The sequence below is a fragment of the Camelus dromedarius genome, chromosome 2, assembly GCF_036321535.1.
Source record: "Camelus dromedarius isolate mCamDro1 chromosome 2, mCamDro1.pat, whole genome shotgun sequence".
Classification (NCBI taxonomy): Eukaryota; Metazoa; Chordata; class Mammalia; order Artiodactyla; family Camelidae; genus Camelus; species Camelus dromedarius.
In genome coordinates this window covers 112,319,086-112,342,380 of record NC_087437.1, presented here as the reverse complement: position 1 = coordinate 112,342,380, position 23,295 = coordinate 112,319,086, and the positions used below count along the sequence as shown (strand labels likewise).

The following is a 23,295-nucleotide window of genomic DNA, read 5'->3' as shown; positions in this document are numbered from 1 at the left end:
ATGACAGTGTTTGAATCTTTCTGTGAAAAAAGGCTTTCAATGATTAAAAGAAATGCCACAGCAAGCAAGCTGCCAGATACAACATGGGCGTGAGGACACATCTTACTATTCCGTTTATATCCTATTAAATGACTTTCTAAAGTTAATTTTGTGAAACTCTGAAGAAAAAAACCCTAGTCTGTATTATTTTTTGAATATCAAGAAAACATTTATAGTCTGTCAAAATCAAATATATTTCCTGTTCTTGTAAAGAAAAATCCAGCTAATCTGTTGACAAAGAAAAGCAACATACCTCATCTATAGTGGAAGGAGGTTTACTTGACGGGAAGAACACATAACTGACGCATCTCAAGAGGGCTTTCACAACGTAAATGACAACGACGATAGAAAACACTGCAGTGCAAATTCCAGCTATGAGCCAGGCTTTGGAAGTATTTCCTAAAAACAAATAAATGGTGTTTAGCATCAGTATAGGTTTTGACACACAATACATTAATAGTGCTGACAGTCTATGTGAAAGAAATACAGCCATGTGAAAGGAAATACAAAATCTATTAAATAGTACCCTTAGAAATGTTGCTGGTAGCACTGAGCAGCTGCAGGTAACCGCCCTGACATGTAAAGAGTGGCCAGGGAACTGAAATAAGAGACCCTCAGCGAAGGAAACACTATGACACGGAGCTCCAACCACATGAAGTATTCTCCAGCACCTCTTCTGTGACACACAGCCAGCACACACAATCCAAAATATTCTGTGACTCAGCGTCTACAAGTCAACACCAGACACTGTAAAATCCAAAACGGGACTATACCATTCTCACATAAAAAAATTTGCAGCTGAACTAACTGAGTGATTCCCAAGTGATAATTACATCAATGATTACATTTAACAATAAAAATAGTCTCATTAAATGCTAAGAGTAATCATAAAAGGAAAATAATTATGCAGCTATGCACGAAACACAAAGGATACAAAAAACACAACACGGTTGAGTATTAAAAATATTTTCTAAAACTGAAAGACTCAGCTTGAAGGTCTACTTTTGACTCACACAGTCTGAGAAAACAGTCTCTCTCTATAGCTTTGCAGTAAAAAGGAAATTACTTTACGATTTCCAATGGATTGATTATTTTTAAGTCTTATGGCATTAAAGAAGGAAAGATACAGTAAAAGATCCTGACCTGGTTTGGTTTCCTCGCACACAGTGTCACTGAAAACACTGCTTTTGTTCCACCTGTTGCTCTCAACCAGTGCTCTGGCTTTGACACAATATACCGTCAGCGGTTTCAAGTTAGGAAAAGTAAAATCAGTTCTCTTCTCTAGAACTCTTCTCTATAAAAAATAAGTAAATCATTGATAAAATGCAGTTCTCTGTGGAATCATACAGGGAATATCTATTTTCTGAATTCCTTAAATATTCAATCTAAGATCGGCCTGTCCCAAACACTTAGTTGGTGTATGTTTAAGAAATATCTGTTTTGGACAACACCTTATAACCAAACTCAAAAGTTAAAACTGCTGCTGCCAAAAAAATAATATGATGTATTCCTAAGACAACTCAAAACTTTTTATAAGTACATGCTGATTTGGCTTCATTGCCATTGTATGACCTCTGCTTAGTGGCAGAATGATTAAGAGCAGGAGTTCTGGCCTCAAACCCCCTGTATCAAGATATCCCTTTCAGCTATGTGGCCTTAGGCAAGTTTTTTACTTTCTCTGGGCCCTATTTCCAGATCTATAAAATGAGGACAAATTATTACTCCCACCTGTATTAGTCAGCTATTGTCACAATGATGTTGTGTAACAAGATATTACAAGTACAACAAAATAATGCCGTGTAACAAAACAGTCTGTGGCTCCAAACCTATTAATTCTTCTCCCTGTGAGTGTCCCCACTGTCTGGGAGAGCTCTAACTGAGGCTGTGGACCAGACTTAGGTCTGCTCCACAAGTCTCTCATGCACCGTGGCCCAGACACCACATGAAGCTTGCCTTCCGCTTGGCAAACAGGAGAGGCACAAGAGCTAAGCCAAACCATGCACTTAAGGCCTCTGCTCACACCACGTCCACTCATGTTCCATTGTCTACAGCCCAGCATCAGTGAAGCAGTCACGAATACTCCATCCCAAGGATTTGCTGAATGGTAATTTAATCAGCCAAACTGGCAGGGTTGTTTTGATGAATGACTGAGACAATTCATATAAAATACTTATTCAATAAACTTTGAGTTGTTATTACCATTGTAATTATTGATGCACTACCCAGCATAGGACGGGATGGCAACTAGAAGTTACTGAATCTCTACTGTTTGTCAAGCAATGTGGTAGGTATTTTCATATATACTGCCTCATTTTAAACCTTATAAACATCCTTTCAAAAAAATTAAGTTGCTATGACCACCAGCACTTTACAGAAGAGGAAACAAAGTCTCAAAGGTCAAGTACCTTTGCCTAAGGTCACATGATTTGGCAGTGTGAGACACAAATTTAGGTTTTTCTTACCTAGGGACAACAGAGAACTGTCCGTAATACTCATTAGGGCTAAATTATGCTATGGTCACAGTGCGTTCAGATAAAATGAAAGCAGCCAGGTCACCGGAATTTTCTTAGATTTCCAACAGAAAATGAAGTTACAGAATTTACCAACTCAACTGCACAAGATTTTTCAAAGTTGATTCCTCGATTAGTAATTCCACAGAGAAAAGTAATCTAGGAATAACGTGGATTATCTGATGCTGTATATTAGCTCTGTCAGTGTTTTTTGAATTTTAGTGTTTAAACTAGCTCTTCTCAACCTTTTTGTCATGACTACTCCCCTAAGGAGCCTTTTTAGACGTTTGTTTTCCTAATCCCTCCCCCTTTACAAAGTTGAATACTGAGGAGTAAGATTTTGTTGGGCAAAGTTGAACTTGGGAGGCACGTTTTCCTCCTGGAAGGTCAACCACTGTAACAGCTAAGATACTTTTGCTCCCCAAAAGCCAATTGTTGCCCTCTCAGTGGTTCCCCACTATCTGGAGGTATTTTTGTCTGTCACAACTGGGAGTGAGGGCTACTGGCACCCAGTGGGTGAGCCAGAGGTGTTGCTAAGCATTCTGTAATGCACAGGGCAGCTCCCGCAACAAAGACTCATCCAACCCAAATGTCAACAGTGTTGAGAAACCCTGGTTCATGAATCCATGGGAATCATGCTACAAGTACAAATTACTGAGCTCTATTCCCAGAGATTCTGAGTAGGAACGAGCTCAGGATCTGAATTTTAAAAACTAACTTGGGCCCAGATGCAGGTAATCATAACTATCACGTGAAACTCAGAAAAACGCTCACTTCTATGGTAAATATCTGAGTTAATCACATTGTCTTGCAAGTTTAAAAATTTCCCTACAATTTTAACTTCTAGCTTTGTTTACCCAAATCACAGTTAGAACTCTAAATTACAAACTTTTATTGCAGTCTTTTTACCTCAGCATTTGAAGTGTTTTCCCGAAAAACAACTTCATAAATTAGCGGGTAAAGCTGGTACCCAGACTTGTTTTCAGACTCTTCTGGAGCCCCGATGGAGACGCGCAGTGAGTCCTCACCAATGAGTTTCACGTGAATGACTGGAGGAAATATGACAGCTAGAAGAAATGTGTAAAGATACACAGTTCAAATCCGATTAAAAAATAATCCTAAGAATTTGCGCCAAATTGGAGAATTAGAATGTAAAAGTAAAAACTACTGGCTTACTTTGCATTTCGGTATTAAATTTTTTCTCTTCAGACCACAGAGATGTAGTATTTCCATCCGCTGCTCGTACACGGATGGAGTAAATTCCTTTTGAGAAAACACTTTGAGGAAAGACGCAACGGGTTGTTCTGACATTTTCACAGTTTGGTATTTGTTTCCATTTGTCTGAATGGTCCCCAGGAATCTTTTTTAAAAAGGCACTTTTAAGACAAAAAAACTTTTTTTAAAAATTCCGAACACATTAATTCAGTAAACATTTACTGAGTACCTATAGTACGCTAGACACTCTGTTAGGGGCTAAGGGACAGAAATAGTCCTCCCCCTCATCAGGAAACTCAATACGGTGGAAGAGACATTCACAAAAGCTCCAGAGTGTGATGAACTGGTGGTGTGCGAGAGCTGGCTCGTACCCGCTCACAAAATCCACTGCTAAATTTTCAGGAATATTGGTGGCTAGTTGTTAAATACGGCCATTACAAAAAATTAAGTTACAGAAACTTACAAATAAGTACATTGTATTGAAAAGTAATAAATACTCAAATCTCACCTTGTCCTCATTATTTTACTGCTTTATTATCTGTGCGCAAGGCTATTTATGTCTACTGTGTCTACACGGCAAAAAAACACCATTGATGGAGTGCTTACTGGGTGTCTTCCCAACTCCGTGTTCAGTGACATGGTGGTTGGCAGTTGAAAGTGACCATGGTGGGAGTATTCATATTATGAAAACTGGCAAACACTACAAATAAGGCTCCTCCCTTCTGGTAAGCCAGCTGCTCAACGGGTCCCAGCACCCCAGTGGGTAAGTGCTGTAATAGACATACAGACCACAGTGTTATAAGAGCCAAGTCTACACAGAAGATGACTGAGCCTGAAGAGGTTAAGGAAGCTGCTCAGAACCAACAGCTCAAAGCATCTCAGTTCCAGCCTGGATCTACAACAGCCTCCTGACTGGCTTCCTTGTCCTCGGTGTCTCCTTAGTCCACTGCACCACACACACCACATACCTTCACCTTCCCCGAATACAGGCCTCATGGCACCCACCCCTCCACACAAAACTCCCAATGGCACCCACCTGCCTATAGGATAGTCTGAGGCTAAGCCTAATTTATTCTGTCCTGCTATTCGACTTTCTCTCTCGTTGCTCTTCCACGCCCAAATATTTTGCTGCTCTCAAAGCAGGTCTTCCTCCTTTGTAGGCAAAATTCCAAGATGGCCTCCAAGATTCCTATCTCTGGGACACAAGACTGACAAAATGCCTGTCCCCTCAGTGTGGGCAGAACCCATGAGTTCTTGAAAAGGTTACACTATTTGGCAAAGGTGAAGGGATTTCACAAATGAAATTAAGGCCCCAAACCAGATGACTTTGAGTTAATCAAATGAGAGGCTATTGGGTCCTGACCCAATCCAATGAGCCCTTTAAAAGAGGGTCTGGAGGACAGAGATTCTCTCTCCTGATGGCTTCCAAGAAGCAGGCCACCATGATTTCTGCAGCTTCAAGGAATGGATTCTGCCAACCACCACATGAGCTCAGGAGACAGCAGCCCCGACTGACACCTGCAGTCACAGCCCTGTGCTGGGAGGGACCCAGCTAAGCCATGCTTGGACTCCTGACCCCAAGTCACTGAGAGATAATAAATGGTGTTTTTTAAGCTGTTAAGTTTGTGGCAGTGTGTTAGAGAGCAATGGAAAATGAATACCTCCTCATTACGCCCACCTAATTCTGGTCTCTCCACATCCTGAGCTCCACCTTGTGTGTAGCCCGGCCTTGGATGCCCTCTCTTGCCGTTTAAAAACATCTGACTCAACAATCATGGCCTCGTTCACATCGCATCTCCTTCCAAATGGCTCCTTCGGTCTCCCCAGCCCCCTCTACCTTTATGCATTGCTTGTTTTATGAGGGGGAGGTAATTAGGTTTATTCATTTATTTCTGCTTGGAGGAGGTCCTGGGGATTGAACTCTGGGCCTCTTGCATGCAGAGTATGTGCTCAACCACTTGAACCATACCCTTCCTCCCACCCCGTTTTTGACTTCTTATAATTTGGGTACCACTCCTCAGTCTTAAATGACATTTTGCTACGCAGAATCAGCACTGACTTCTTCGGATTTCTACAACCATGTGTTTTATTCTGCTGTCTCTCTACAATTCCTTCAGTGCTTTGTACAGTGTGCTAAGTACCCAAAAGAAACTTAGAGACCAGCCATCAGAAAGCACTATCCCTGTCTAGTTTGGGGCCCTATTATTTAATGTACTTCTGACAGTGAAGTACACATAAAACCTCCTGCACAGTTTCCTGATCGGTCTATACACACACACACACACACACACACACACGTACACACATATGTGTAGGGGCATGGATGCCCACAAATGCACTTATTATACAAACTTATTAGTTCAAAACTAACATCAAAGGATGGAGAGAAATCAGTCACAGTATCGACTTCCCTTCCCCCTCGTTTTTTGTTTCTTTCTAGTCTTTCTTTTCACTCTTCCCTTCCTGCCTCACCTGTACTTGCCTTTGGTCCTTCTAGTCCTCTGCCCTCAGTGTCTCTTTCTTTCCCACCCCTTTCTCCCCATAATGCACTTCACCTTCCACATTCCTCTTCTCTTCTTCCTAGTTATCCCCTACGATTTCCAGTCAATATAAACTATATGCCGTCCTCTTCCACCTACGTGGTGCCAAGACTTCACTCATATTTGGTTAGTCTCTACCCAGTCTACAGAGTTCTCTCCAACTTTGTTAATTCTCCACTAAAGTAATCACTAAAAAATCTGCCAAAACTTCTAAAATAATCCAGAAGATGGGAGGGCTAACTTGAACAAGACAGAGTGACTGGACTGAGGTCATTTCAAGGACCCATGGAGGAAGTGGGTTCTGAAGTAAAGATTGGGGTCACATGCCAATTATTCCAGACTGAGGAAGTAACACATGCAACTAGAATCACACCTTTGAAAAAAAGAAAAAGAGCCAGCAAGAACACTAGACGTTATTAGAAAACACTCAATTTACAACAAATGAAGCAACTGAGGCCCAAGGAGGGTAAGCGATTAGCTCGATGTCATCCAGCCAGTTACCGGCAGAGCTGGGACTAGAATTAAGCACCCCATTTCCAGTACGTCTTAACTACCTCTCCATCAGTCCTCATGTGTGCAAGGGGCTGCGGGTGGCTGAAGCAGAGTGAAAAGAAACGTAATAAACTGGGCCAAATAAACTGCAAGGGGGCGTTTATGGAATAGAACTTACTGGAGCCACTGAGCTTGAAAGGTCATGTCGGTCATGTTTTCAAATGTGTAATCCCATTTCAGAACATAGATCTGATTTTCAGCACTGATCTCTATATTTTCTGGCGAAGGCAGTTTATGCTCCACTGCAAGACAAAGAATACACAGAAAAACACACACATTTACTCTAGGGAGATAACACATGGTTAGAATTCTTAACAGCCTGGACAAGAAGATAAAAAGGCTTGCATTTCATTCATTATGAGGTAACAGCTACATAAGCTACGGTGCATATATACGCACAGTAATACTAGGCAGCCATTTAACAGAACGTGACAGATCTGTATGTACCAACATGAAAAAGGGAGCCTCCTTACATTAGGTTAAACAAGCAAGTTTCAAATAAATCTAGCAGGACCCTATTTCTTAATTTAAAAGGCACATTCCCCCCAACTGCAATTCTGCAAATACGTTTGTATAAATCCTGAAAAAAGTGTGAGACGTTGCGCACAAACTACTGGCAACGCTTACCTCTGATCAATGGAACTGGGGGTAAGAAGGCAGGAGAGGAAATCTTTACTTTAAGCCTTTCTGTACTGTTTGATTTTAAAAACAAAGCATATTAAATTTACAATTAAAATAATAAATCCGAGCTCCCTCCCTTAACCTTAGTTGTTGGCAAGATGTCACTGATTAAATGTATCAGTATGCGTTCATATTTTAACATTTCATCTCTAAAGGTATGCTTTTTGGAAGACTAACTATTCTCTGGCAACTCCCTCCCCTTTTTGTGGATTCTGAATAAAAAGTTTTTGTCATTAGAAAATATTTTCATCACTATTAATTTGCGACAAAACCCCCCCAAAACACCTTTTTGCTTATGTAAATGCTGTTAGAATGCTTGTCTTCATATCTATAAAACCATCATATAAACTTCAGCAACGATGGAAAAACTGCCAAAATTAATAGATTGCCAATCTATGTATATAGTTATTGAATCTAAAGCAAAACTCCCTCCTCACCTGTGGTAGTTATACAAGACACCGGGCTATAGACACCGAATTTTCTTGATGAACGCAGTTCTGCTCTCACTTTTAAACAATAAGTAGTCTCTGGTGAGAGTCTATAAATTTTATCTCTGGAATAAACACTTTCAGTCCTTTCCTATAATTTAAAAAAACAGAAGCCTGTTTGTTAAAAAAGTGTAAAGTCAAATTTTAGAATCAATTCACATCATTTTTTTCCCTCTCACATCAAACAAAAGTGAAAGTAACACTTACTTCTAGACTGGAAGAGTTTTCCCAGATAACCAAGCTATACAGAAAGTTTGATTGATCCATAGCCCACATGGTACTATCTTTTGTTCCAGGAGGAGAGATGTTTACTATTATCGCCTTATCTTCAGCTTTTAAACGTACGTCTGGAGGACCAATTTGAGCTGTAAAAATCAAAACATTAACTATAGAACTTCACTAACACAAGCCAAAACATTCATACAGTTCTAAGCACTTATGTGCCTGGCGTATGAAAAAAAGAAAGTTCCTCATGAAGTGAAGGACATGAAAAAAAAATTCAAAACAAATTATGTATGTCATGCATGCTATAAGAAAAACGAATTAACATAAAGGGACAGAGAATGGTAGCAAGAGCTGTTTAGCTAAGTTAGTGAGGAGAAGGCCCCCTGAGACGTTTGAGCTGAGACCTGAACAGAGCGAGGGACTCAGTCATTCACGACTTTAAGGGAGAAGTGTCCCAGGTTGAGGGGCACCAAGTGCAGAAACCCTGGGATGGGAACGGGCTCACTGTTTTCCAGAGACACTAGGGGGCGCTCGAATGGCCGAGTGGTTGAAAATGAGCTCAGAGGTAGCTGGAACCCAGCCAACGGGAAGGACTTTGAGTCCGTGATGCACTGGAAGATGCGATTGGAGGAGTGCCGAGATTTGATTCACTTTTTGGAAGGACCACCTGGGTTAATGTGTGCAGAAGCGGGGAAGCTACCGCAGGTCTATGACAAATGGAAGTGGCTTGGCGAAGGCTGGGAGTTGGGGTGGAAGTGAGAAGGGACCCAATGCAAGTTCTACTCTGAAGGCTGATCATTCGGGACTTGCTGATGGACTGGATGGGGGATGTGAGGAAGCGATGTCAAAGGTGACACCAGGGCTCTCGGCCAGAGCGAATAAGTAGGTGATGTCATTAACAGAGATGGAAAACACTGCAAGAAGAGCAGGGCGGAGGGGGAAAATCAAGAGCTCTGCTTGGCTCTTTTAAATATGAGCTGACTTTTAGACCTCTAAGCAGAGAGGCTGAGGAGAGCTGGTGATACAAGTCAAAGTAAGGGGAAGGGAGGGGCCTGGAGATACAATTGTGGGGAGTCCAGAGGACAGACAGTATTGAGAGCTATACGATTCCCAGGGGAGGGCGGGTAGAGAGAAGTTCCATGGCTGAGCCCTGCAGCTTCCCAACATTTAAAGGTCTGGAGGACGAGAAGAAACAGGCAAAGGAACAACCAAGGAGCAAGAGGAGAGCCAGGAAAGCACAGTGCCCTAGAGAGCAGGGTTTCAAGAGGAAGGGAGTGGTAATCACACCCATGCCACAGAGGGACTGGGCCTGAAGAGGACTGGGAATCCACCTGGCACTGTGGAGGTCTCAGTGACCCTGGCAAGAGTGGTTTCAGTGCAGTGATGGGGAACGAAGCTTGAAGCAGAAGGTGGAAGAGGGAGGGGGAGAAAGAGTACAGAGAGGGGTACAGATCACTGTTCTGTGTGTTTCGGTATAGGGCGGTGGTTCTCAGACTTTTTAGTTTCAAGATCCCTTAGAGAAACTGAGGGTCCGGAAGAGCTTTTTATATGGGCTATGTCTCTGAATATCTAGCATATTAAACATTGACACTGATAAAAAATTAAAATATTTATTAACTCATTAAAAAATAGTAATGATAAACCTATTACATGATAAAAAATATTTGTGATATAAAAATGACTACATTTGCTAAAACAAACCAAAAAATTTAGTGAGAAGACTGGTGCTGTTTGAACATTTTGTTCAAGTCCCTTTAATGTCTGGCTTAATAAAGACGGATGTGTCTCATACCTACTTTTGCATTCAGTCAGTCATCAGATCACAGCAAACAGCCTCTAGAAAATGCCAGTGTGCACTCAAGAGAGAATGAAAATGAAAAAGGCAAGTAAGTCTTAGAATTATTAGGAAAAGTCTTGACCTTAGAGACCTCCTGAAAGGGTCCTGAAGACCACACTTTGAGAACCACCACTCTAGGGAGAGCAGGGAAATGTGGCCATAGCAGGAGGGAAATACAGATTTTAGGGAATCTTTGTTTTTTGTTTTTTTTTTTAAAGATGGAAGATTTTATAGTATGCAAATAAACGGGCCTGGGAAGTGAGCTGTTCTGGTAATATTTAATAAAGAACACAATGTAATTCAGCTGGCAGCTTTTTCTTACCTTTTTTAAATGGTACAAACGGGGGAACCTCATGCCACTGAGAAGTGCTGTTTCCTTTTTCTGCTCTTATGCGCAATTTAATATTTTCGTAAACACTTCTTAAGTGGAGTGAAGAAAAGCTGCATTCGGTACGAGTAACATACTGACACCCAAGCAGTTTTCTCCAATTACCCATCCCTGGTCTTTAAAATAAAAAAGTGAATGAATGAATGAACATTATAAATACAAAAAAGTGACAAACATGTTTGCTATTTACATCAACATTATAAAGCAAGTATAAGCAGTTATTTCTTCTACTTGAGTTAAGGTCCCGACAGCATTAAAGTGGGAAACATTCCACTCTTTTTCAATGCATATATACCAAGTTATTATTTATACAATGGAATAATTCTGACATACAGTTAACTTTTTAATACAGTTCTATAATTCTGTGGGTGGCTGCATCAGGATTTCAAAGAAGCAGAGAAACAAAGAACCCATAAGGTAAAAGTGGATTAGTGCTGCCTTTGTTAAAAACAGCTGCACAACCTCTGGCCCATTGCTTGTATTCGGGATCCTCTCTTCCTTTCTGAAAATTTCGGAACTGGATTTGATGATTCCCTTCTGACCTCCTCCTACGAATAGATTTACAAGCCCAAAGAAAGACCTCAGAATCGGCATGCTTTGAGAATTTCCTCTGCTCTCCTCAAAACCAGACCATTCCTTCTACAAACCGTAATTCCTTCTATTACATCATTAGAGACAAAGAACTTAAAATGTTAACATAAACTAACAAACTTCTCAAAGTGGATTTAGTCCATCAAAAAGTTTAAGTGGAAAAAAAAAAAAGGTTTAAGTGACTGATGAGATTCTTTAACCACATGAAGAAATCCAGTCGGCATGGAGTGCCTGAAACAGAGAGGTCATGTTGCTACAGAGGGGGAAGAGGAGGCTGAAGTGAAGGTGAGGGACAGAAAACAGATACTAGGTTTCAAAATTTTTGCCTATGATAAGCTCTGTCTGCCTTACACCAGGCAGAAAAACTATCCTCTGAGAAGGCATTTCTGTCAGGACTAATTCAAAGTTCTAGCATCAGCTAACTTTAATTTTTTTGGTAATACGGCAGACCTCATTTTAAAGATGCTACAACATCTTTAATAAAAAGGTAAGGTGCTTTTTATTAAGATATAAACTACGGATGATATCCAAATAATTTTTGTGTTGACTCCAATTCAAGTCTACCTTATTTTTCAAAAAGGAAACATTTTCAAAAAAAAAAAAATTAGCAATAACATACACTAGCATATGGGACACTTCAATCCTGGCCAGCTTCCCCTTCTACTCTACCTATCTGTGCTCTGAGATTAGAGTTCACATTAATAATACCTTAATTTAAATGCAAATCTTCCTGAGAAACTCCTCCACATCACAGTCTATTTTTAAAAAGTCCAGGTTTAAAAAATCTAAGCCCAAAATTCAGATTTTGTTTTTCTCAAATGTCATTTATTAGAAAATTTAATTCCAGAGAAATTAATAAGAGATGTAAGGAGGCCTGGGAAGTGGGTACAGTACACAAACCTCTTTAAATTAGGGGCATGGAGGGTCAAAATAAAAGGAACTACAGACAAAAAGCCAGTAATGCGTCTCTGGTCCATTTATCTGGACAGCTCCTATTATGAACAGAAAACCTTATAAAAAATTTAAAACTAGGCCTTGATATGGATTCAGCCCATCTGCACGCTTCACATCTGCCCTTCCTGCTGCAGGAGGCACAGTGGCATGCCCCACTCCAAATGCTCTTAAAAAAAACTTTATCATATGTAATATTTAGATTAGAGCAGAAATATAACCTGAAAATGAATATGTAACCAATATGAAATTCATTTCATAAGAGCCGTCTCAGGACAGAACTTCATGCTGTCTTTGTCTCCCCTGTTCACTAATGTATTCCCAGTACCCAGCAGAGTGTTTGGCATAAAAGGCACTCAGTATCTGCTGAATGAAAACTACACACAGCATAATAAATTTGAGACGTAAGTCACGAACACTGATGTCTTTGACAGCGTGTGTTCGACATGCACTGGTACCCCAGCGGCTGATTTATGCGTCTGTGTATTACTTCTCACCAGTGGCGTCTGTCCTACGTTCTGAGACTACACTGCAAAGTGTCTGTCTGCTGCTGACACTAACTACACTTCAGCCGATCACGTACTCCGCACCACTGTTCTGCACACTTATACACAATTGTGCGACGCTCACAACCTGCTGAGTTAGATGCTTCATCACTGGGGTGTCCCAGCCCAGTGTGCCTGCCACTGTCCTGGTTTAAGCTTATTGCTTCAGCTTATCTAAAATTAAGTGCTTCTTTTCACTCTCAGAAGTATCCTGGTTTGAATGATAACATATGGTCAGATTAATTTTTATCTTCACTTAACAGATAAGGAAACTGTGATAAAGAGAAAAAGTAGCAAAGGATGGATTTACACCCAAGCAGCCTGGCTCAAGTCCCTGCCACACTACACCACGCTAACTGCCACACTACACCACGCTAACTGCTACTCTGACTCCCTAAACTTGTGGCCTGGCATATTCTTACAAGGCAACCATCTATAAAGCTAGAAGTGAATAGAGTCAGAACACATTGAAACAGTGCATCTGACACTAAAGTCAGAATGGAAGCGTAAAAGATTACTGTGCACTGGAGAGTTTAGTATAAACAATAGGACACGTGAAGGAACAAGAATACGAGAGCACGGTCTTGGCTCTGTTCTTCATTCTGAGGGTAACTTTAAATAAAGATATGTGAAATAATCTGTTATACTTAAAACAGTTGTTTAATAAGAACATTCTGAACTAAGGCAAAGAACAAAATTGGTAACAAAACTCAAAGTTCAATTTAAAGAAAATCTCTAAAGATGAAAATTCTTCAATTATCAATTCCGAGAAAAACTGTGTGTGCGTGTACACACACACATATAGTTGACCTGTGAACAACACTGGTTTGAACTGCATGGGTCCAATGACATGCAGATTTTTTTTCAATAAATACATATTACAATACATGATCTAAGGTTGGTTGAATCCACGGAGGCAGACCGCAGATATGGAGGGCCTACTGTAAAGTCACACTCAGATCTCCAACTGCTTGGGGGTTGGCACCCTAAGTCCTGCCATTGTTCAAGGATCAACTGCACACACACACACACACTACTAACAGTCAACTGGAGAACAACAGGGCTGTGGTTGATGCAGTGGAATCCTGGTCCTGGAAATTCTACGCCCCGTTTCGTCACTGCCCGCATCCCTAGGCTGTTTGTTGCACAGGGATCATGGTTAGCAGACAGGGCTCCAATGCCCAAAGCGAACTACTGTACTTCCTGAGCTGTATTTCCTCCTGTAAACTTTCTTCTTCAACTCCCTGTCTGCCCGTCCCCTTGGCAATCAGTAACTGGAAAGTGAGCACTAGGGAGGAGGCAGAAACTCCAGAAACACTGGGTCTGTGGGAACACAGGGCTCAATATACTGATGTTTATAACGTATATCTAAAATGGAAATTTTGTGTATGATGGGGATACAAGAAAGCCTGGCAGCTGATACCAAAACTGCGGCTAGGCCTTGAGGGGGCACTCTCATATCCTCAAGGCATGCTCTAGGTCAGATCCTACTTTATGTCTGAAGAAGTTGGAGCATCCAGAACAGAGAAGGCATGGCTGTGGGCTACAGAAGTTGTCTGCTATCCTCACGCTCCAAATTTCTTGCTTCAATGCCCAAAGATGACTGTGACTAAGTCTCTGTAGAAATGAAGTTACAAATATACAAAGTAGCCATACATTTTCTTTAAAAAGTGGAAAAACTCAAGTTTCCCAAATCTGAAAAAAAAAATCGGGTTAAAATTATAACAAGTATTCAGCAAATCAGTAAGTAGAGTGACGTACGTTTGATACTCTGCTGAAAAAGTCACGTTCTTGAAATATCCACCGCTCCTGTTCCACTTCAGGGTGAAACTGTCATCAATGATGGAGACCTCTCCATTTTCAGGAGGTTTCAGATTTGTTCCTTCTGTAAAGGCAACGACAAAAAAGACAGTTATATCTACATCTGTATGCTATAGACATTTTTAAAAATGTTATTCTTTCCTTCATATCATTGACTGAAGAATGAATACATTTAAATATAACAAAGTCTATTTAAAAATCTGAAAACAAAACCCAAAAACCTAGTGATTACTCTCAGCACGGGGAGGGGGCTAATTTATTTCTAACTCTGCATTCAAGAGTTGGAAAAAGGCAGAGTTTTTTTAATCTATAAAAAGCAAACATTATATGCCAATATATCTCAATAAAGGCAGAAAAAATAGATCATAAAAAGGTAAAGATAAACATGTGTTTTAATTAGAACAAGTCTCTGTATGAAAACAGTATTTTTCTTTGGTCTTGAAAGTGACAATGACATAAAGGATATATGGGTCAACTGTTTAAAACCTCCATTTGGTTTCACATTCTCTGTTCAGAGAGGGATATACTCTGAGAGAGAACTGAACAGATGTGGTTTGCGAGGTGACAGACAGTCACAGGAAACAAATATTTACACAATAAAACCGAGAGGTAGAGGTATGAAGGTTTATCATGTCAGCCAAGCCCTACAGGAATCTGAGAAGATCCTGACTGCTGAAGATATCAAGTCTGAACCCTTCTGTATTTTTAAGGACTTCCATCTGAAGACCTATTTCTTATTTCTTTTTTTTTTTAACTGAAGTATAGTTGATTTATAATACTGTGTTAGTTTCAGGTGTATAGCAAAATGATTCAGATATATATATATACTTCAGATTATTTTCCACTGCAGGTTATTATAAGATTTTGAGTATAGTTTCCTGTGTTATACAGTATATTCTTGCTTATTTTATGTATAGTAGGTTGTATCTGTTAGTCCCATACTGCTAATGAATCTCTTTCCCCCATCCCTTTCCCCTTTATTTCTTATAGTTCTAGCACAAATCTTCCACCAGTTGGACGCCCTCTTTTCTGATTTTTCCCATTGGCCCCTCCAATCCGAATTTTTCTTCCTCTCTGACCACCCAAATCCTCCAAGACCCAGCTAAAGTTCGCTCCCTAACAGAAAACCTTCCTCAAATAGTGCAGCTCATGCTGACCTTACTCTTCCTTTCCGCCGTGTCATGAATCTGCACACTGAACTTCACATTAAGTACATGCACTCAGCCCAGTACCTGACATTGAGCAGGCTCTCAAAACTTGCGGAATGAAGTTTTTTTTGGCGATTTCCAGTCTAGACGGCGGAGTAGTAGGACCAAGAACTCGCCTCTCCTTGTAACTACAACAAAGCCACAACTGACTGCTAAACAACCACTGAAAAAACCAAAGACTGGAATCTAGCAAAAAAGATCCTCTTCAACTGGAAACATAAAAAGGGGACCACAGCGGGATGATGGGAGGGGCATGCTCGGGATATAACCGGGCCCCATACCCCTGGGGTGGGCGACCCACAAGCTGAAGAACAGTTAAGTTGCAGAGGCCCACCCCACAGGAGTGAGAGCTCTCAGCCCCACGTCAGGCTCCCCAGCCCGGGGTTCCGGCATTGGGAGGAGACCCCAGGACACCTGGTTTTGAAGGCCAGTGGAGCTTAACTCCAGGAGTTAAGTGAAATAAGTCAGAAAAAGAAAGGCAAATACTGTAAGATATCACTTACATTTGGAATCTAAAAAAATACAGCAAACCAGTGAATATAACAGAAAAGAAACACTCGCAGATGTAGAGAAGGAACTAGTGGTTACCAGTGGGGAGAGGGAAGGGGTAGGGGCAACATGGAGGTGACAGATTAAGAGGTACAAACTACCAGGTATAAAATAAGCTTCAAGGATGTATTGTACACCATGGGGCATATGGCCAATATCTTCTAATAACTCTAACTGGAGTATAACCTTTAAAAACTGTGAATTACTATAATGTATACTATACCTATAACATATAATATTGTGCATCAACTATACTTCAATTAAAAAAATGACATTGTAAAATAAACACATATATAAATAAATAAACAAGAAAAAAATGTCTTAAAAAATTGCTTCTTTATGTTAAACACAAACCTCCAACCAGATTTCAAGTTCCTTAAGGCAGGGTCTACATAGCTTCATACTTAATCTACGTTTTTCAGAGTCCTCAGAGTAATGCTAAGTTCACAGGAACTTTCTCAATATCACAAAAGATTGATTTTGATGAATTATAATTTTTAAAAGACCAGCTTTTAAATTTATTATTTTTTTCCTCCAGTATTTCTAGCCTTTACTTCTGTGCAGGGCAAGCATGTTATCTTCCTGCAGACCTTCTACACCAGGGGTCCTCGTGTAGATCTTTTTTTATGGGGGCTGCTTCCTCTACTTTCCAGTTTGAGATACTACAGTATGGAGTCAACATGGGAGACATCTGAGAAAATATTTTCTAAATTATTAATTTTAATTTGGTGAGGTGCTCATTGAGCCTCCCCAGCCTTGACTTTCTGCATTGCGCTCGCATTCTCGGACTCCATCATTGACTAGAATACTTCCCCTTATGCCACTCTAAACTTAATTCCCATCCCAGTTGTTGGAAGTTTATAGATCCCATGCAGCCAAAGGACAGTGATTGGGTTTACAGGATTAACAAAAAGGTCTGATGGCATTTGTAGTCTCTAGCCTAGAATATTCTAACTCTAGTAATTCTGGGTCTTGAGCAAGAACAAAGAAATCTGATGCCTGGGATAGAGCCAGGTAATTCCTCAGGGACGCAATCCTTCTGCTATTAAGGTAAGGAAACTCCAGAGTTAGAAGCATCTTGGCATTTGGGAGACAAACAAATAACCGACTGATAAATGAACACATTGGAAATAATTATTAAACAGGATCTTAGATGTTGTGGATTCTGTTCCATTAGTATTAACAATATCCCTTTGACAATAATTTAGTTCACCTTTTTAGCATGTAAAATATATAAATGGGTACTTAATTCAATAATTCTATTTATACAATTGGTTGCTTCCAACCTTTCACATTCATATTGATGACGAGAAATGATTTACTATATTTTTAAGTACGACATAAATCCAAAAACATACATCCATGCAAATATAAATTTCCTCCTATAGTTTAGATAGTTTTCTTAGACTAGGATCCCAGAATTGCTTTAAAAGTATGAATATTTTAGGCGAGGTGGGTAGAGCGTACACTTGGCATCCATGAGGTCCTGGGTTCAAGCCCCAGTGCTTCCATTAAGGGGAAAATAAATAAATAAATAAAGCATAAACACACACACACACACACACACATATTTAAAAAAGCATGAATATTCTGATGACTTTGAAAAACAGGGCAACATTATGATCTCAGGTTAGAGTTACCATTTCATTTAGTTTTGAATATTATTATTCCTTTGAGAAAAAAGTAGATTAGTTAATTGAAAGATACCTAAGCTTAACATATAGGATAATCAAGAACTAAATTGTAGGGGGAGGGTATAGCTTAGTGGTAGGGTGCGTGCCTGGCATGCATAAAGTCCTGGGGTTCAATCCCCAGTACCTTACTTAAAAAACAAAATCTAAGTACCTCCCCCCCAAGAAAATAAGACACAAGTAAACAAATTATAAATTAAAAATAAAAAAAAAGAACTAAATTGTTGACCTTTAGAAAAAGTCTAGTGTTAGCCCCCAGAGCTTTGAGGCCAGATTCCCAGGGTTTGATTTCCCCCTAAACCAGTGGCTAGCTGTATGGCCTCAGTCTGCCTAACCTGCAAAGTGAGGATAATGGTGCCCAGCTTTGTTCTGAAAACTAAATGAGTTCATACCTTTAAAACATTTAGAATAGTGTGTGGCACCATGGTTAAGAAGGCAATAAATGCCAGTTGTGTATAAAGTTTATTTCAGTTCTCCTCTAATCTAGGTTAAAATTATGATCTTAATGAACACCCTCCTGGAGTGTTAATTTTACATGAAAATTCTGGGGAAATTCTTTTTATCCAAAAGCAAACATAGGTTTAATGCAAAATTTTCATGAACAAAAGACTCCAAAGAAATTACCAGGGGTTACACCAGGATCCTAGTACCCATATACTATACTATATACCATGTTTGTGGAAAAGTATGAGAAAACATTTGTGAAACAGGATAAAGGAAACGTCATTTAAAATGAAGACAGGAGGGTGTCTCCGTCGCGCAATGGATAGCGTATTGGACTCCTAAAATGAAGACAGCAGGCCAGAGGCCAGAGCCTTCACGCACTTCCACTCACCATCAATTACAGGAAGCGCCAGCAGCTCAACAAGAAGCCTCAGTAATCCTCAATTACAGATCCGACACGAAGGATTCTATTCCAGCAACAAGCCCGGCGGACGGGAAAGGCCGGCCATCTCAACTCTTGATGTCTTTCAAAACCATCCCACCCAACTTCCTTCCTCCTTTTTCTCTATAATGTTCTTTTTCTTCTTGTACTTGCCTATAGCTTTCTTGCCCTAAATTGCAATTCCTCTGCTACTCTGGAAGAAACCCACTATGCTGGTAAAATAACTAACTGGCTGTTTTATTTATTTATTTTTTTTTACAAGATATTATGTACCCCAGAAAACCAGGGTATGCTTTTCTAAACAAATAGTAAAGTATTTAAGCCCACTAAGTGGCCTTACCAACCCCTGGATTCCTGCTCATTGCATGGCCCTGTTTGTCTCTGGGTACCCCTTCTCACTGCAAAGTCAACCTTATAATAGTTGCCATTCCCCACGCACCTCTGCCAAGTTAGGAAAGCCAGCAAACTAGACTGGTGGCTCCCAGCCTCTGTATTTTGGCTGCGTATTTTTCTTTTATTACCACTTTTTATTAGACTGCACGACTCCTGAGGGCAGAGAAATCCTTGCAAACCTTATCCCGCTCCCAAGCGGGACGGAGTAACTGTCTACTAAATTGAGGAACAACAGCATAGCTTGTTTATTATCAAACAGTCCAGGCGAGCTGTCGGATTTATCGGAAACAAACTCGACACTTAAGGGTCTCGCACACCCAGAACCCGCGGAGGTGGGAGCCCCGGGAACAGTCACAGGGCAGGAGGGATAGCGAGGAGGGCACCCCCAAGCAAGAGGCGTGGAAAGATCTTGAACATCACTTTCTCCCGTTTGATTTTCGAGCCCAAGTCGGTTTCAATGTGAGCGCTGTGACCACGGACAACCAGAGAGGAAGTCTGTCCCTCCCACCCGCTTCCAGATGCCCAGGTTTCCCAAGCTGCCGCCGTTCAGCCTCGCGCCTCGCCCCCGATCCTGCGCGCGGACCCCTATCTCTGACCTGCAGCTTCGGGCAACACCCATGGCGCTCCAGCGACCAGCATCAGGGTCGCCACGCCCAGGAGCGCGAGCATAGTCCGCGGGCCGCCGTCGACCCCTCCAGTTACATCTTCGGCTGCCTCAGGTAGCGCAGCGCGGCGCTAGGGAAACTTTGGCGCACAAACCACTCTGGACCCCGCGCTCCACGCTCCACCGGCCCCCTCCGCGTCGCCCTGCCCCGCCCCTCGGCGCTCGTCACCCGACCCCCGCGCACGCGCCGTCCCTTCCGTGCGCGCCCCACCCCTCCTCAGTCGCCCCGCCCCCTGCCTTAGTCCCCTCCCTCTGCTCCCGTGCACGCGAGTGGGACAGCGGTGTGCCGCCAAGCCGCCGCCTCCCTTCGCCTCTTTTCGGTCAGGGACTGCCCAGTAGCCTTCCGTCCTCTCGTTCCGGGAAGACCACGCCTAGCCCGAGGCCTTGACCCTTGGAGGCACGCGGAGCTTTGCCAGTGCTCATGCGCAGCCCTTGCGGTCTGTAGTTCCCCGCACTCCTTCCGGGTAGTTGCAACCTGAGGCACTGCCGGGCCCTCGGGGCCCTCGCCTTCCCCCGCCCGGCTCGCGGACACGGGAGCCTGGAAAAGCGGCGTTGGGGCGGCTTGGGGATTAAGGGAGGAAAGAATGAGGAAGCTCCCGGGAGAGCCAGGCCGTTTCCTTTATGCAGAGCGCGATGAACGTGGGGTAGGCTCGAGTCAAACCGGGACACATGGAGCGTTCGTTTTCGGGGCAACTTGGCCCGGGGCGTATGGGCCCCTTGGAGGGGGTCGTGAGTTTCTGGGTTGGAGGTGGTCTCCAGAACAGCGTTCTGTAACCTCTTTTGAGCGTCCGTTGTTACCAGTAAACAATTTGAGTCCACCATTCAAATGGTTATTTAAATATCTTTTAAAAATTGTTTTAGTTTATTTTTTACTGCAATGAATTTTTTTTAAATTGAAGTACAGTCAATTACAATGTGTCAATCTCTGATGTACTGCACAGTGTCCCAGTCATGCATATACATAAGTATATTCATCTTCATACTTTAAATATATTAGTAATAGATTATGTACATTATGAAAACACACAAAAGGGAAAAGATAATGAAAGATGAAATAAGCAGTCAAACGCTTACTGTTAATTATAACAACTAAACTAATTATCAATTATAAGGTATAATGAGTATTTGTAAAGACCTATGTACTTCAATGTTGCCTTATAAACAACTTTGAGGACTAATTTATATACCATGAAATTCACCCATTTTAAGTGAACGATGATTTTTAGTAAATCTGTCCAGTTTTTAGGCCTCATTTTTAAAAACTTAAGATTATTACTTAGTGATTCATAAAATTTTAGGTTTGATTCTGAGTATGTCAGTGCTTTAACGACATCATCAATGGAAAAATAACCCCAGGAGAATGTGGATCCAAATGGAAGAAGGAAGCTCTTGGTTGCATGTGCTGAATCATACATAAAAAGCCTTTCCAACAACTCTTTGACTTACGGTTTTCATTGTAATTTTTATTTCCTACTGTCCAAAAGTTGTCTTCCAAACTAGTTGGAATATGTTATATTTTTATATTTAGAACAGTGGGCCCAAAACATTTCATGGACTGAAATATTTCATTCAGAATATGTCTTAAGTATTTTTTCCCCCACTTTCTTAGGTGGGCAACTAGAGGCTTTTTAGATGCATATAGCATTTTTGGCAACAAAAATCAAATTCAAATGGAAATACTTCCAAATATACAATTCCAAAAGAATTGTATATAGTTTATACCTGTATAGTGTCTTTTGATTTTCATTTGCTCACAATAAAAGCAATTTTGAGAGATATAATGCTTTGTTTTGTTTTTCAACATTGTTACTGTCAACTGAAATAAAATCACACAATGTGAGAGTTGTGGGTTAAGTTTTATTGGGGGCAAAATGATGACTATAGCCCGGGAAAGAGCAACCCAGAAAGCTCTGAGAAACTGTACCAAGGAGGCAGGGGGAAAGCTCAGTATTATATGTGATTTCAGTGAAGGGGGGGACGTGCAGCCAAGCACATGTTCAGGCAGAGGCTGCTGCTAGTCATGAGGAGCAGTCATCACCGTTAATGATTCTAGTGCTTTTCTAGATATGAGGAGACACGAGAACTGGGATCATAAAATCTTCCCCTGAAAATACCTAACTATCTGAAGGCCTGTTCAGCCAGTCTTCCCAGAGCACAGAGCGCCTCATTCCTGACCTCCATCCTGAACTCCTTTCAGGGTGTGTTGGTCAGTGGTTGCAACGGCTTATGATTTAATCTAAGCAGAGTTAGATGGCAAGTGCCAATTTTTAATTAGCACTACATCACTTGCTAATGTTATCCACTTGTTAAAGAGAAGGTCAGTAAGCATCTTTTGAGAAAATACACAATTCGTTTTTAAGTTGACAGTATTTGCATGGCACAGAAGACTTTCATGGCCTTTCCCATCTTAATACAATAATTGTAAAGATTAGATTGTATTTTAATAAAATTGAATTGAATTTTAAAAATTTAATTGTGACGCCCTGTAGCACTTTATGCACTTCACTTTCAACCTACATGCTGTAATAGTGTGTATATGGATGATGCATGAATTACTTTCCTGTGTGGTGCTAGCTCTGTCCCTTAACCCAGAATCCCCTTCCATTCAAGTTACAATGATCCAGAGGTTACACTTGCAGTTTTTCCCTAAAGCATATTTTTTTTAAACTTTTTATTTCAAAATAATTTCAAACTTACAGAAAAGTTGCAAAAATGTTAAGAGAACCCTTGCATACTCTTTGCCCAGATTCACCAAATTAATAATATTTTGCCATATTTTTATCTCTGTGTACACACACACACACACACACACACACACACACACATACAAACTTCTTTTTCCCCGAACTACTTTAGCTGTCTTTAATCTGGAGCAGTTTTGTGGCCTTGGTCTTTCACAACACCAACTTTTTTTTTTAATAGGCCAATTATTTTATAGAATGCTTCTCAATTTGGGCTTGCCTGATGTTTCCTCATGATTAGAATCAGATTATGCATTCCTGTCTGGAATACTGCATAAATTGTGTTGTGTTCTCTGCTATCCCATCTGAAGGCAAACAATGTTCCTCTGTCCCTCATTGGTGATGCTAGTTTTGAATGGATGGTCAAGATGTTATTCAATGTCTCCACTCAGTTGTTCCTATTTTCCCCTTGCAACTAATCTGTGGAGAGATCCTGCAAATACCCAGCTCTTCATCAGACTTTTACATCTAGAATTAGCATCCATTGATCCCTGCCTGAACCAGTCTCCTATGATAGTATGAACCCTGCCTCTCCAAATGCAAATATTGGTCAGTATTGGTCCACATATTGTAGGAGAGAGCTTTCTCTTCTTTCTGTTTATTATCAGTATGGATTAATAGCTTTCTTAATTTATTCAATTATTTATAGTTCATTAATAGCTTTATTTATTAAAAAATGTATTAATAGACTTCACTTTTTAGAGCAGTTTTAGATTTATAGAAAAAATTGGGCAGAAAGTATAGACAGTAGTTCCCAGTTATCTATCCCCTTTCGTCTCC

The 23,295-nt window shown here is 40.9% G+C and overlaps 1 protein-coding gene across 5 annotated transcripts in view; it reads right to left on the bottom strand.

Moving 5' to 3' along the window:
- Positions 1–19,929, bottom strand: part of IFNAR1 (interferon alpha and beta receptor subunit 1) — a 31,467-nt gene extending 11,538 nt beyond the window's left edge. For 3 of the 5 annotated variants that reach the window (XM_064496944.1, XM_064496949.1, XM_010981032.3), the window contains exons 1-10: positions 19,707–19,925; positions 14,324–14,447; positions 10,410–10,591; positions 8,233–8,390; positions 7,975–8,116; positions 6,975–7,098; positions 3,726–3,925; positions 3,459–3,616; positions 1,183–1,333; positions 293–438 (exon numbers count right to left, since the gene is read on the bottom strand). In XM_064496944.1, coding sequence (XP_064353014.1) covers positions 293–438; positions 1,183–1,333; positions 3,459–3,616; positions 3,726–3,925; positions 6,975–7,098; positions 7,975–8,116; positions 8,233–8,390; positions 10,410–10,591; positions 14,324–14,447; positions 19,707–19,779 — 1,458 coding nt within the window. In that variant the 5' untranslated portion in view covers positions 19,780–19,925. The other 2 variants (XM_010981033.3, XM_010981035.3) reach the window with 2 other exon arrangements.
- Between the last annotated feature and the right edge of the window lie 3,366 nt (positions 19,930–23,295).